Source organism: Patagioenas fasciata, chromosome 4, assembly GCF_037038585.1.
Source record: "Patagioenas fasciata isolate bPatFas1 chromosome 4, bPatFas1.hap1, whole genome shotgun sequence".
NCBI lineage: Eukaryota > Metazoa > Chordata > Aves > Columbiformes > Columbidae > Patagioenas > Patagioenas fasciata.
This window is the reverse complement of record NC_092523.1, coordinates 10,995,208-11,010,697: the sequence shown is the minus strand read 5'-3', so window position 1 is coordinate 11,010,697 and position 15,490 is coordinate 10,995,208. Positions and strand designations below refer to the sequence as shown.

Below are 15,490 nucleotides of genomic sequence, written 5' to 3'. Positions count from 1 at the left end.
TCAAACTATAGCATCAAATGAAGTTACAGAGCAACACATATACAGTGAAATTCTATTTGTCAAATTAGTGTTAGCTAAGTAGTTGTAATATGTAAAGTCCAATAACAAGTCTCTACAGCTTTCTCAGAAAACCCATAACAATCCAACATTCTGAGTTTAAAATAAACTTAAAATACACAAAGAATTTATCTCTGCAATCATCTATAGCACTGAAATCACCTAAGCAAAAATTACATAGCAAAGGCACACCTTGTGAAGTTTGTAAAGGACATCTTGAGCACACTACAGTAACAAACAACAGAAAGCAAGACACCCAGCATGCTTCCTTATTCATCCCCAGCATCTAATATGAAATACAATATAGAAATAATAGAAGCAATATTTAGTGACTTTCATCATGCTGGTTCTGTTCTTCATCCAGAGTGAAACAGAAAGGCTTCCTTGCCCTATTTTCTGCTTGAACATTGCCACGTTCCCAAGCTACGTTCTCCCTATGTTCGTCATCATCCTGGTCATTAGTGGAGCGGATGGTTCTTAACCAAGTCCATCCCCATCACAAACACCACCAGGCCTCCCAAACATGCAGGTCTTCATCCTGCAACCTGTCCCCAACTCTTCACATGCTGAACTCCAACACACACAGGCAACATGCTCAAAACTAATCTTGATTTATCGAAGTTTATGTACAGCGCAGAAAAAACCCCAAAGCCTTATATATTTTTTTACCATCATAGACTTTCCTCTATTCAGGTCACTCACTTTAAATAGTAGGCATTTAAAAACCATCAACACAATTTAATTAACAGTTTAACTTGAAATTGCAAAGGAACTCCAAACACTGGCACACTAAAGCCTTTTGAACATGAATCCAAACAAATGTGAAAACCTGGTATCTTCATTAATCCATAAATCAACTCCTCCTGGCCCTAACTGCATCTTAAACATAGTCTGTTCAGAGCACAGGGAATACGAATGATTTTTTTTATTTACAGCATATGGATTTGTGCTTCCACTGAATTCATCATGACAAAAGCCAAAGACTGTGTCCATTAAATACTGCCAAAATAACTCATCTTGACAATTCGGGACAATATGTCAAGAGGTTATTTTTTCTTTCAAAATTAAAAACAAACTCATGAATCATTCCATTTAATGAGACTTCTTCCCCAATTGCTTAAAAAGGAGTAGAATAAAAAAGATAAGCAGATATGCCTATCTCACGCTAAAACCAGAGTTGGTAAGAGGGCTGAACCATTGTTTCTCTCACTAAATTTGTTTAAATATTGACAATTCCTGATATTCTTGCCAACTGGTATTATTAGGGCAACTAGAAATGCTATGAAACCTGACAGCCCTTCACAATAAATATGTGGTTGTATATGTTGTTGGGGTCAACAGGCAGTTAAAGAAGAAGTGACATAATTTAGCCTGTAATGCCTTTGAAGATATGCAATGGAATTCTCAATTTCAGCTTCCTGTCTGCCACAGATGCTCAGGGTAAATTTTGAAAAATTAATGTCTAAACTGACAAATCAGATGACCCAGAAACATTTAGACTATGTGGCAGTTGCACATTCCCCTGAGATCTGGAGCCTTCAATGGGGCAGTTGCTGGCTCTTTTAGCACCTTTTGTTCCCCACTGTGCCTGTCCCCACGTACACACCTAGGGTGGTACCAAGGTGCTGATAGTCACATCCTCCCCTACCCCAGGGCAGGGTGACTTCACCTCCACCAGCTGGAGGGACAGGAGTGGTGGGACCCTCGGTTAATTGGCAGGGTCGTTAGCAGAGGAGGTGCCCAGAGTAGCTGCAAAGCTTCTGGACCATGTTGTAATGCCCACAGCCAGATCTGACCAGACTATAAAAACAGGGTTCCCACCTAAGGCCCCTTTTGGAGTGGTTTTCTCAGAGCAGCGAGTCTGTGAGCTGGAGCCCTCTCCTTAGACTGGGACACCATCTGAGGAGACTTCCCGAGATTGATGAGCACCTCACCTCCTCGTTTGGGCGAGTGGTTATTTACTGGATATATCCTTGAATGAGCCCTTGCCTAACCCAGGCAAGCGATTATTTCTTGTGGGTACCCTGGAGCTAGGGGCCTCTAGTTTTTTTTCTTGTGAGTGTGTGCATGCACGCTGTGGATCCTCATTATTCTTATTTTGCTGTACCCCAATAATCTCCTCAACTGATATCCAAACCTGTATTTTATGTTGTCGGAGTGCTCACCCTGATTCTGGTTGGTTTATTGGCTGCACTTTTTCGGCCAGATTAAAGTCTGGTTTGGAACTTGTTGTCCACCTAAAACTGACTTTGTGGTGCCTCCGTGACAGACCACGTGAGCTAATGGTACCTTCACCAGTTCTTGCCTAGAAAGGAAGAACACTGATCCTATTGATGAGCGTAAATACAGCTTTAAGAAGTTTCTCACACCAGTGTCTCTCCTACATGACAAAGTAATGCACAAGGTATTCTTACAGAGGCTATACAAGCACCTCAGGCAGACATAGTTTTCTATTTTTCAGACACATAAAGGCAGCCAGTGATGCAAATCCATGAAATATCACATGAGAAAAAAAAAAAATCCCTCAAGTTTATAATATTCTAATTTTTCTTTCCTAACTTACTATACACTCAAGACTTTTTCACAGCAGTGATTTGTGGAATCCCACATGCTCAATTAAAACATACACACTTCAATGGTGATACCCAGTTCCTCAAACAAAAGTCTTTCTTGCTGAATCCCTACTTCACACATTCCCTAATTTGAACACACTCTCTAACCTTCCAGCCTTTCAACAGCTCACCAACACAAATGGCTTTATTTTCTACAAGTTTAACAAACACATTCATCAAAACATCTTCTCCAGAGTAGGTAAAAACAGAAATATATTCTCCGTGCAAGGTACAATTAATGTTATAGCTTACTGGCATTAAAAAAGCCAAGAATTTAGCAGTCATAGTAACACATACTGGCAAATGTGTTTAGAAAGGCATATGAATCTCCATGCTTCTGGTTTTAAGTCTTTATGTGACTGGTAATCAATTTTTTTTTCCTGCAAATATACTGCCCTGGTAGTACACCATTAATGAGCTTCTGTACACCTCCTCTACAATACCTGTCACAGGCCAATTCTAGATGTAATACTGGATTAGTTGATCTGCTGTGGATTGCCATTCTAACTTGACTATCTTCTCTTTGCCCAGTGAGAAGCTTCACTAATGTGGCTTCTAGTGCAAGACATGCTCAAACTACAATTACAAAGAAAAGAGAAATATCAATAAAATAAAAAATACGTACTGTGGTCACCTAAAGAGCAGCACATGGCATTTGGCCTCCTTTCTTCTTTTGAAATACCATCAGTAAGACAAATCAAAATTCTTCGTCCTAAATTACTATTATATGACACATTCAGCCCTCTCATATGCCTGTAAAGCTTCCATCTTTGTCACTGTAAGCCACACATACACACCCAAAATCAAAACTGGCCAATTTAAAAGTAACAATTGATGGCCTATTCTGTTCAGTGTTTTCTTGATCAGGCACAGAATGAGGAAATCATGTGCTAATCCTTTCAACTTGAGCATAAACAACACAAAAGCTATTACCTGTTCAAATTATAAAGGAAACAAGAGTACTTATGGCTTGCAACTTAAGTCGTTTTAAATTAATCATGCTCTATTTCATAAGGCTTGTTAGCATCTGCTCAGTGTTAGGTATTTACCTTTAGTCCACCACAGATTGGACAAGCCGAAAAAAGAGCTCTTGTCATCCCAAGGTGGGGGCTACATGTCTCATAGGGCTCAGCTGAGGCCCCACTAGGTGGTGACAACTCACTACTTTTGGAGTGTGACACCTCTCCTTGTGGTTTTGTGTCTGACCACCTCGAGACAAAATCCACATATGTCTCATCACTTGAGTCCTTGCTGCTTTCTGTGAGTAAGGATGAAGGCCTCTCTCTGTCCTGGCTGTGCCCAGGTACCCTCCGTGCTTCCAAATGTGGTCGTAGCAGTTTTGGGTCACTAGTACCTTGAGGTGACGGGCCCTGGTCCTTGGGTAGTGTGGAATCCGTGCTCTTCGGTTGCACATCTTTAGAAGCTGCCTGTAACAAACTCCTGGGTATGTCGTAAATATGTCTGAGAGAGCTGGGAACCTGATACTCTGATCCCGCACCTCTCTGGGGCTCACTGTGAGGACAAGTACATAAATTCTGATCCGAAGGAAAGTTCAGTGGTAAGCTTAGCAAGGATCCAAACTCATCCCCATGGCAAATATCCAAGCTCCCAGCATAGGAAGAGAAGCTTCCAGAGTAGGAAGAGTGACTACCAGTAGCTATTCCACTGTCAGAAGAACTCTGACGACCTATTTCCTGGAGCTGTCTGGATCGGAGGGGCTTTGGAGGCAGCTTAGTGATGCCACGTGCCCCTTCTGGAAGGGACTTTTCTTCCCCAAGATGAATGCCCTTGGCAGCTGCCAGTCCGTGACTCTCTTGAGAAGTGCTGGCTGAAGACTGATCGGGCCAAATTGTCAATCTGCTCCCAACGCTAACATCCGAGTGGCTGGTATCTGACGATGAGCTTGACAGACTTCTATCGTCTCCTAGAAAAAGGAGAAAACACATCAACTTGTGTTTCAAACACAATTAACAGACTGAAGTATGGCAAGTATGTACTAACAGAAGGGACCCTGAGATTCTATCTGCTTTTTATAGGGGGAACTTCTGTCAGAACGCCAGAATTCCTGCAATAATTCCTGTTATTCCCATGGGAAAAATAAAATGCAAATAGTATGTTACCTTGCCATAACCCTACCGCACCGTGGAACATAATGCATTCGGGGCTGAGTTTTTTGAGTTTATGCACCAAATTCTCCCCTTTTCAGCCAAATTTTACTTCTGTACAGTTAATCAGTTTTATTTCAGGCACTCCTATCTTATAGCACAAGGAACAGTCACAAAGTCCCGTGCTCAAAATACCTGAGGATGCTCTGAAGAAAACCTTGTTACTGTAACTCAAAGATTTTTTTTCTCTATTTAAATCTTGTCTGAATGACAAAGTGAATGTTAAAGAAACTGCAAAAATAAAAATCAAACTTAAGACTGTCCTGTTCTCTCCTATGAGTTCTCCTACATTGTATTTCTTCATAATATCCATACGAAAATGCAACCATACATCATTGTAATAAACAAAAATTAGAATTCTACCATTAGAAAAATGTTTACATATCTATATACAAAAGGATCCTCCATCATTCATTTATGCACATATTGCAAGGGTTTTTTTTCTCCACTGAAACTTGCAAGAAGGACATTTTTGCAGGTAATTTTTTTCTATCCAATACAAAAGGTGGAAAAAAAATTAAACACTGGCATGAAAGGGCATAAGGATAAGACACAATCATCACAGAAACACAAACAAAATCTTTCTTGTAGCAGCACACACAACTTCCTTCTTAATAAAACTCATGTGCAAACAAAAGCTGAAAGCAGGATCATTTTGTAGATATTAATTTTAACTAATTGTCTTACTTTTAAACCTTGGACAACAAGTTACCAGCTGGGGTAGAAAGAGGAAGGGTCCACTGCAAATTGTGACCTGAGCTTCTGGTGTTAATCAGCTCTTTCTGTTCTCAGGTGTTGAGGGAAAAAATTAGAACAATTCTGCTGCTCTTCATGGAGTAATTCTTTATATAGATTATCACAAAATAGTAACGTTTATCCCATGAAATCAAATCCTTTCTTTTCCCCCAGTGTCTATTACATGACATTGGCTTGTGACTCCTGAGATTAAATTATACAGCTGTCTAGATGGAAGGCATAGATTACAAAAATATTAACGTAGTTCTCAGCAACATGCCCAGAAGAAGAAATACACTTGTTAAATAAAAGTTATTTTGCTTACAAAAACATCTATTTTTATTTTTAAAATAAGATTGTTGATTTTTTTTTTTTAATCACCTCTCTTAGACAAATATTTCAGGCACTTTAGGACTCTGGAATTGAAACCCTCCCACAGTCCTGAAGAAAATTCTCTATGTAGAGCTACATGTTCCCCAAGGCAGTGACAGAACCTACATCTCCAGATGCAGGCAAGTGTCCTCCCACCAAATCTACAGGGACAGTTTTATCACTATAATATTTCCAATAAACACAAATATTAATTTTCCTATGCAAAACTCAAAAAACAGAAAATGAAATTCATACTCTAGGATTCCTCATTCTCTGAGGATTACAACATTCTTAGGATACTAAGGTCATAAATTTGAGTAATCCCAAGCACAGAAAGTGTATGAACTTGATCCACATTTAGTCAAAAACCACCTTACTCAGCAGCATCAAGACTAAAGTAGCCATGGATATGCAAAGCAGCATATAATAAGTTCTTGAGGATTCTCACAGGACCATTTTTAGGCTTGTAGGCTTTAGAGTAAAGAGCAAAGCAGATTTTTCAGGATCTAACTTCTGTTATTAAACAATTCAAATGTCAGCTGAGGGCATAGGTCTTCTTAGAAATCCAGTGGTAGACACCAATTCTACTTTGATATAGAAACAACTCCAGAAGGCACATGCCCAGATATCGCCACAAAGCAAGAATAACAACACTTGAACTAAAAGCACAGGAGTCCTAGGTTTTACTACAAAAATCTGCTGTGAGCCTGATGTGTGAACTATACAAGTCAGTTCATCTCATAGGCTGGAGTCAGGTACTTCAGCAGATATCAAACTTAACGCAGACAGTTCTTCAGAAGTTGCAAATGCACAAATTCATTAGGATTCAGCACACTAAAGGATTTTCCTGTGCTAATAGTGTTTATTCCAAAACTCACTCTGCTTAGCTGAAAAACTTCAATCAACATCAGGGGACTTTGGCCAATGCTGTTAAAGAACAAGTCCCACTAGCAGCAGGAACCAAATCAAATATCTCAACCATTTCTTTCTTATTTTTCTTTTAAGCTCATCATTTTATAATTATATACATATGTTCATTTCTTATGCCTGGGAAGGAATGAACACCATTTATCTTTGTTTAATTAAACATTTTTCTTACCTCCACTGCCCTGGCGACTTGTATGGGACAGCAAGCTCAAGCGCTTTTCTAATTGCAAAGCTTCATGAGCCAATCTTTCTTCTGAATAGGCTGGATTTGTACTTGGATCTTTAAAAAGAAATAGAAAATAAATAAATAAAAAATAAAAAGTGTGGAAAATATATAAAGAGAAGGAAAAAACCCACCACATTTTAATGTTAGATACTCTGGTATTATGTTTATTTTTCTACTACAGAAGAAGAAAAATGCTCATTGGGAGTTTCATCATTGAGAAAGACCAAATTTTTCATCCTAAAAATTTACAAACCTACATCATAAACTCAGACTCTTCGTAATTAAATTATCTGATCCCTTCCAATATAGATCATCTGTTTATAAAGACAAGGGTTTCAAGTTCGGTGTTCAGAAGGTCATTAAGTCAGAGGTGAAACAAGCAACCTGGTAGCTGTCTTCATGTTAACAGCTGAACCCAATGATCTTAAAGGTCTTTTCCAACCTAAGTGATTCTATTATTCTATGTTTATTACAAGACAAGCTAGAATGGTAAAAATCACTCCTAAAATGTACTGTCAGGGATTTTCCACGTACATTTTAGTGAATTTGCCTTTCCAGATGAAATAACTCCACTGAAGAAGGCTCCTTCTATTCCAATTGAGAGACCAAAAGTTATATGGAACGTGAAAGAACTTTAATCAGTGAAACAGGCTGGTTTCCTCTAAACCATTTTGTTTCCAGTTGGGCACAACAATAAAACCAGATGTTGGAACTAATCATAACCATTATCCCAAGAGAAATCGTACAGGTTTCCTCGAACAGCACTGACAAGTGTGCCACATTCAGCAGTTGCAAAGGATATTATCTGCTAACTTGTTCATGATCAGAAGTTTCAGTCGCTCCAACTAATTACACAGGGAAAGGAATTAATGGCAGACAGAACTGATTAGCTTCCTCACAACCACTGCTCTTGTATATCAGATCAACTGGGTAGTAGGAGCACACCACAAAAACATTTAATCACTGAATCATTTAATGAGAGGGGGAAAAATGGATGCAAAGGGCTACACATAGCTGTGGTCGAGTTAATAAGATAGAACACTGCTGAAATGATGAAAGAAAAGTTTCATTTTCATGCCAGGTCTTTCAGTTTTAAAAGACTTGGGTTTGATGTTGTCAACTCAGCAGTCAAAGCAAACTCACAATGAGGGGAAAGAACGTTGCCAGGTGAGCTGAAGTTCCATAAGAGTCCCTACATTATTAATTACCTGAGAAAAAAGCTGCCACACCTCCCTGACTGCATTCACTTTCTGACCTGCTATGAATAGGTCCGAGTGCATCACATGAACAGAAGTGACAGTGCTGAACTTACTTTCCCACATAGAGGTGGGTTCCATCTTTAGCAGTCTGCAACCTGGGTAAGATTAGCAGAACAAGTCAGACACACTCACAGCCCTTCTGTAACAGAGTATCTTGGAAATGAAAGATGTTCTCACAGGGACAAGGCAACTATGCCTGTGACAAACAGGGTCTGTGACCTGTGTGCCTACCAGCTCAAACAGTGCTTCATGTCAGAGTCTGACACCTTCCAAAATTGACTTTAAGAACAGAAAAGAAGACCGATACGGATTATTTTCTTAGGTCTCCATTCCTATTTCCCCTGCAATACAACTCATATTAAGCATTGACTTGTCCAAACCTGAGTAACCGCTTACTCAAACGAAATCCCCGATGCTTCCGAATGGACCTCTGCCAAAGAAAAATGTACGATTTGGCCACCAGCACCTATGGCGCAACCCAGACAGGTCTATGCAAGGATCTGCTCAGTGGCACGCAGTGTTACAGGCTGCTGTTTGAATCTATTTTTGAATCTCCTCTGCTCTGGTTTCTCTGCTGTATCTAGTTAAATGCCCTTATGTCCAAAAGAGTTCAAAGAAGTACTATAAGAACTTTGAATATAAAGTGGGCATAACAGGTCAGCAAATGAGTCAAATCAAAATGCAACAGGCACTAACACTTCCCACAGCAAAGAACTATCAGTAGGAAAGATCCTGCCACTTTCCTCAGAATACGATTACTTGATAAATACAGATTTTCAGCATGTTACTAGGGCACATACATGGCTATTAGTTTTTTAGTAACTGATATCCCTCTTACAGAAGGAAGAATGTGTTAAAAATAATTAAAAAAAAATAAAACAACTGATCTTGCAAAAATGGACTAAAATACATGGTAGGAAGGCAGAAGGAAGTTGAAGCAAATCGATAAGTTTGCATTTCACATGTTCAGTTGCTTCTAGAAGCCAAATTCCGTATCAGCTACACAGTTACAGAACACAGTGGGTTTCACCCAACAATATGAAATCTCCAGGCATACTGTTTGTCCAACAGGACTGGCGATGCTTTGGTTAAACTTGCCCTTAAGGATTGCCTGTGTGTAAAAGGTGTGTATAAAATTAGGTTCCTAGTTGTGTGCTGTGACTTCTCAGTGCCCAGTTTTGCGGAAGATTGATTAGAAAACACGGTTCTCAGTGAGTACCAGGAAATACCTAGAGAAACAGCTTCAAAACCTGCCAAACATATATAAAGTCTCAGGCACATACTAAAACTAATTGTCCAGTCTTACTGAAATCTTTGTTTTGCCTTTAATCTTCTCTGCTAATACGAAAGACTTCTACAGAAAACACACAAATTACTATTCCCCAGAAGCAGGTGATTCTTATATCACTATTTTTGGTTACAGACTGCCAAGCATTAATCAGGAGCTTTTGCTACACGATCAGACTAAGGACTGAAGTCACTGGCATCCACCTTTTAGAAACCAGTCCTTACTGGAGTACATAATCTATGACCTCCTGTCATATCAGTGTAGGAATATGGCCTAAAAAACATGATAAAAACAAGGATTTTTTCAACAGTGAAGTTGTATTTGTTGACATCATCCTATACCTTGTGCACACACAATCCAAAGCCTCTAAATAACTGTGTAGTGATTTGTCATACTACTAACTCAGAGGACAGAAGCAGCGTGACCGGTACTGAGACAGCTGTCCAAGGAAGTTCAGACAGGTTCTGCCCACACAACATCCTACAGTATCTCCAACAACTCTAAGAGCAATTAGTACCTTCATTTCCCAAACTCTTAAGATCTATCCTATACCACGATTTACTCCCATGGAATCTAGGCAGTTAGATTCACTCAGGTCCTTCAGTCAATTAAGTATTTTATCATTTTCTAATCAAAAATGATCCCTTGTCATAAAGAAAAATCTCTTGTGTGAGGCAGTCATTGAAATCTTCTTAAAACCCTGCTTTGGGGCAAAGGAGAAGAATTACATCAAATTGGGCTGGACCAAAATTGCCTCTGATAGAGTTTTTACTTTTATATTATGTTGGTGGATATTCAGTAAAGCCACTTCAGCTGCTCATCGTGGGAGATTTTGAATACTTTGGTAACATACGAATAAAGTGTCACAGTAATTCAAAGCTCCTGGGTTGTTCAGTAAGCACCTGTCAGGAAAAAAAAATGTATCAAGCCAAGTCAGCAGCTGCCTAAGATGTGCTTGATTATAGGCATCTTTAAAATGCAATATTCGTTAATTACTTCATTAAACAATGTTAGGCTGAAAATCTCTCCTTTCTTTCTTCCATTGTAACTGTAGGCACGTTTGCAAATCAGGCCTGGACCCTCACCTTCATGCTAACATCCCCACACCTTGTAAGATGTCTGGAGGAATGAAAAGATGTCCTAAAAGTTTGGGGAGGATCCAGTTGGTACAGATACTGCAGAAGGCAGCCACAGAGCTGTCTTGCAATGGCCAAAGGTGTCTCAGGCTTCAACAAAAAGAAAGAGCATCAGATAGATCCTCAGGAGCAGCACTGCACACTCTCCAGTCAGTCACAAAGCTGCCTGAAAAAGCTTCCAAAATTAAAAGAGAGCATCAAGACTATCAATGTTACACTTGGGATCTTTCCAGCCTGCAGGACTAGACTGTCCCATAGCCTTTGCCAGAAAAGAGCACTGATCTGCTCAAAGATATCACTGATGGGCTGGTGGGCATTTGCTGTGTTCATGTTTGGCATTCAAGATGAATCTTGCTAGTGAAAAGGAGGAACTAAATGCACACCTGGTAAATAAACATATCTCAAATAATACGCATGCAAATCCAGTAAAGATTACAAACCATGCAACCAGTGAATCATTACACTGTCAATACATGGACTTCTGTCAAGACAAGAACATCAAATGCTCTGGTCTGTTTTTTAAACATCTTCTCAAGAAAAAAAAAAAAAAAAAAGACTATGCAAGTAGCAAACCACAGCAATTATCTTCCAACAAGTATCTGGGGAAAACAAGCCATCCAAAGACATCCTGTTGCTCATCTGAGTTCTTTGTTTAAAGTGCTACACCGTCTAAAAACTTGTACAGATACCTACACTACCTTTGCGTTCCCATTCAATACCATATGTCTTAAATCTGAGACCAAATCAAGCACCATTTAACAAATCAAACCCCCCCAGTCCGTTAACAGGGCTACCAATAGTGGTATTTTGGTACAATTTCGCAGAATTACCGGACTCCCAAAATAAATACCACACAGTAGTACACTGTAAAACATCTAATGTTCTTTTCATTTTCCATTTTATTTTGGATATACACATACTATAATTATTTTTATAATTAAAACATTCACATTCATTTGACACCCATTTCCAAAAACTCAGAGAATAATCCAGGTTGGAAGGGATCTCAGGAGTTCTTTAGACTAGCCTGCTGCTCAAAGCATGTCAGCTATGAGAGACTAGACCAGATTTAGATACCAACAATGATTAGTCAAGTTTTGAGTTCCACTGCATAGCATTTTCATTATACATTGTATAGATAACATTATAAAATACATACAATAATAATAAATCTACATTATAAGAACACCAAGCTTTTAAGGAAGTAAGGTATGTTTTTTAAAACTACAGTCCTAAAAGGAAGAAGTGAATATTGTACTTGAGCAAATATCCCCTGCACTCCTTTTGGATACCAGACATTTTATATTTGTTTAAAGAATCACTGGAGCAAGTGAGAAAACTGGTCATTTGCCAGTCCTCTTTAAACCAGTCTCTATAATTCCATATTAATTTTATGCTAAAACTTAAATATTTCAACACTCCATTTACCCATATGGTTGAACTGAAGCAACTGTCTTCATTCATTACCCTTTTTCCAAAGACAAACTAAGCAGATGTTGACTGCATAATGTCTCTAGATTATATTTGTTCTGTGAACATTGGTGTCCAAGAACACTGTCGATGGATTATTTTTTCAACACATTCCATTCTTTTATGTGTACGGCTGCCCTTTGTGTGTTTTCCTTTCTTGAAAATAGCTAAGAGTTTTTCAAGCATATTTTGTGTTTAAGTTGGAAAGGTACGGGCAACAGCAAGAAGCCAAATTCAAATAGCAAACTGTGGAGAGAAGGCTGCTTCCCATAAAAGCTTTTAAATTATACAAAAGCAGAACCTTACATATATAAAGCACAGTTGAGGCTGTGTAGCATTCTGCACTGCAGAAAATACAAATAACATTGACTAGATGTTTCCTGGTAGAATCCCCAATCTGGAAGTTTTGATCTAGTTACCTGAAGTATGCAGATGATTAAGCTAATTAATAACAAATCCTTTCAAAAGGTTGGGTGAAGTTCAATGCTCTTGCCAGATACAGTTTGCAGCTGGTAGAGACTTGACCTTTTCAAGCAATACAGTACATTCTGTGTAACAGCACACTTGATAAGGAAAATTAATTTATGGATGAATCATTAGTATTGTACACGTGCCTCAAACAGGTCTGTGGAAGCTTCTGCGTGGGATAATAAATGAAGTAGAACATAAAAATTTTCTCTGAAGAGGTGTGCACATAGCGGGTGACAACCAACTTGAACAGGCAAGGGTAAAGATACAGGGAAATACAAGTTGGAGGGGTCAAAGTAGCTTGGAAAAATGGCTGCAGAGGAACCTGCGAGAACGTGAGCGCAGTTCCCTGCTGAACACTGCTCCTGTCCAGGGAACCAAGGTGAAACTTCACCTCATTTTAGCAGCAAGTCCATCAAGCACAGAAGACAAATAAAAAAAGACCTCAGAAAAGAGTTCTTCCCTTACAAAAATCACCCAATAATTCCCAGGATATTCCACAGCCACTTTATGCGCTTCAGTGAGGTCAGATGATCTTTAAGGTCCTTTCCAACCCAAACCATTCTATGACTCTATGATTTTATGATTACCTGGCATCTGAAAACGCAATCTCAAAAATATGTTTCTAATTATTTTTTTCTATGATTTAGGAGTTGTATGTATGTAATACAGGTTTAGACATGCAGACAAATGTGCATCCAATAGAAAAGTTTTAAGTATTGGCACTGTTTATTGGGTTTCTGTTGTTGGCTTTTTGTTTGCATTATTTTTAAACGCTCCACTTGGTTGAATGCAAACAGATCATTATATAACAAGAATGAGATTTTATTGCCCACTATTCTGCTTATTTTCTCTACTTCAGTGTTACAACTAAGAGAAAGAAGAGATGAACTGAGTTTTCTATCTATGGTATTTACCTTAACTAACTTCTCATAACTTATTTTCACAAATTTCACATCCAGATCTAATCTTTTCCATCACATTTCCTTCCTGCAATTATCTTAATCTCATAACAGTAATAAAACCCCGTCAAACACATATTAACTGTCTAATACTTCAGTAGAGACTCTAAGTATTTCTCATCCTTCACCGTTCTTGCAGCCTATTCCCACAATATCCCACTGCACAAAAATGTCTCTGAATTGGTAATCTCATTTCCACACTCTTGCCCTGTTTGACACAGTCGTTCCAACTCAATATTATATTTCTCCATCTGCTAAAGTCAAAAGGCAGCAGGGTTTGCTATGATGCCATCTAATTTCCTCTCTGAATATTACAGCACATGCAGCATTTACCATGAAATAAGAAAAGTCTAAACGTAATGGTTAGGGTTCCTTTCAACTCAAATCACCATATTTTAGTACTGTTAAATAAGAGAAGGATAAAGTTAGCAATATCACCAGAAATATGAATGAGCCAGAGCAGCAGGGGAAACTGGGTACATTCAACTGATAAATCTGTGCTGTGACATTTCAGAATGAAAACCACTTTGCACTTTCTACACCCTTAGTGTCTGCAATCTGTTCTTACAACCACAGCAATGAGTGCTAGACATAGCGAGGTCCGACTTTACTTGGTTACTCTATACTTCCTATATTAACCTGGTAGAACTGGACGCAAACCAAAAGGGCCCTTCGTCGGGGAGATGCCACGGACGATACAGTCGAACAGAAAGCTGATCTGCTCTCCTTCCGCACAAGAAAGGAAAAAAACGCCAGCCCCTGCAAGAAAGCACAACATAAGTACGTGTTTTTTCACCTGGATACATTAGAAATATACTTAGCTGAAGATACTTATAATATAGCAATCAAGAGCATTAAGTGCAAGCCATGAAAAGAAATCAACAAGATGTTCTCCAGAGAAAAGAAATAAAAAGAAAAAATTCAGGTCAGCACACACACACACACACACACTATACCACAAATATACAAATAAACTCAATAGCTACCAAATAATTTATGCTAATTTTCTGAGATTCAGGCAATTAGAGCAATACCAAAATACAAGACATACGCTCAACAGTTGTTTGGGTCTTTTACTCTTATTTACCCCTAAAATTTTGTAGATCAAATCTCAGCTACGCAGGTGTCAGGGATACTCAAAGTGTCTTCATTAAAACGAACCAAATTAATTCTACTTTTATGTAATTTTAACCAAGACCAGCTTTTTATATCCCAATGAATCATGTTTTGGTTATATCACCAGATTATATCATAAATTTTCCTAGACTAAGTCTTATGTGTCTATTATTAACAGAACGTAACACAACTCCACAGATTGTCATCAGATCTTTACCCTTTGCTCTATCCTGATATTTTGCTTTCCATTCATTAAGAATAGCCCCAAGCAAAATTAGAATGAGAATCACTAAATAAACAAACAAGTTCTGAGCTGCATGATATATGGCTATGTGGACAGCACATAAGACTAGAAGTGCACCACAGAACATTCTATTTGGGATTTGTCAGTCCAAATATTACTGACCTCAGAGGGAAAAAAAGTCTACTTGACCTTTTTGATGATCTTAAAACACCAGGCAAAAGATCACTCCAGTAACCAGTCAGTTCAGGAGAAAATGAAAATACAATAAGCAGATATAAAGTGGAACGGAATGAAATTAGTATAGAAGCCCTGAAAAAGTGTGGCCAGTTCACCAGAGCCATGCATATTAGAAAACCACAATACCAAATCTAAGACCTGCAGGAGGGTTTTACATATTATTTTCCTAGGACCTTGGGCCCCTAATCTAGACACAGGTTTAACTTCTGCATTTCT

The 15,490-nt window shown here is 38.6% G+C and overlaps 1 protein-coding gene across 8 annotated transcripts in view; it reads right to left on the bottom strand.

Moving 5' to 3' along the window:
- Positions 1-15,490, bottom strand: part of DOK7 (docking protein 7) — a 66,692-nt gene that overhangs the window by 36,582 nt on the left and 14,620 nt on the right. For all 8 annotated transcript variants that reach the window (XM_071808525.1, XM_065836720.2, XM_065836721.2 and 5 more), the window contains 3 exons: positions 14,317-14,436; positions 7,041-7,148; positions 3,719-4,593 (listed from right to left, as the gene is read on the bottom strand). In XM_071808525.1, the coding sequence (XP_071664626.1) occupies positions 3,719-4,593; positions 7,041-7,148; positions 14,317-14,436 (1,103 nt within the window). The remainder of the gene's footprint in view (positions 1-3,718; positions 4,594-7,040; positions 7,149-14,316; positions 14,437-15,490) is intronic.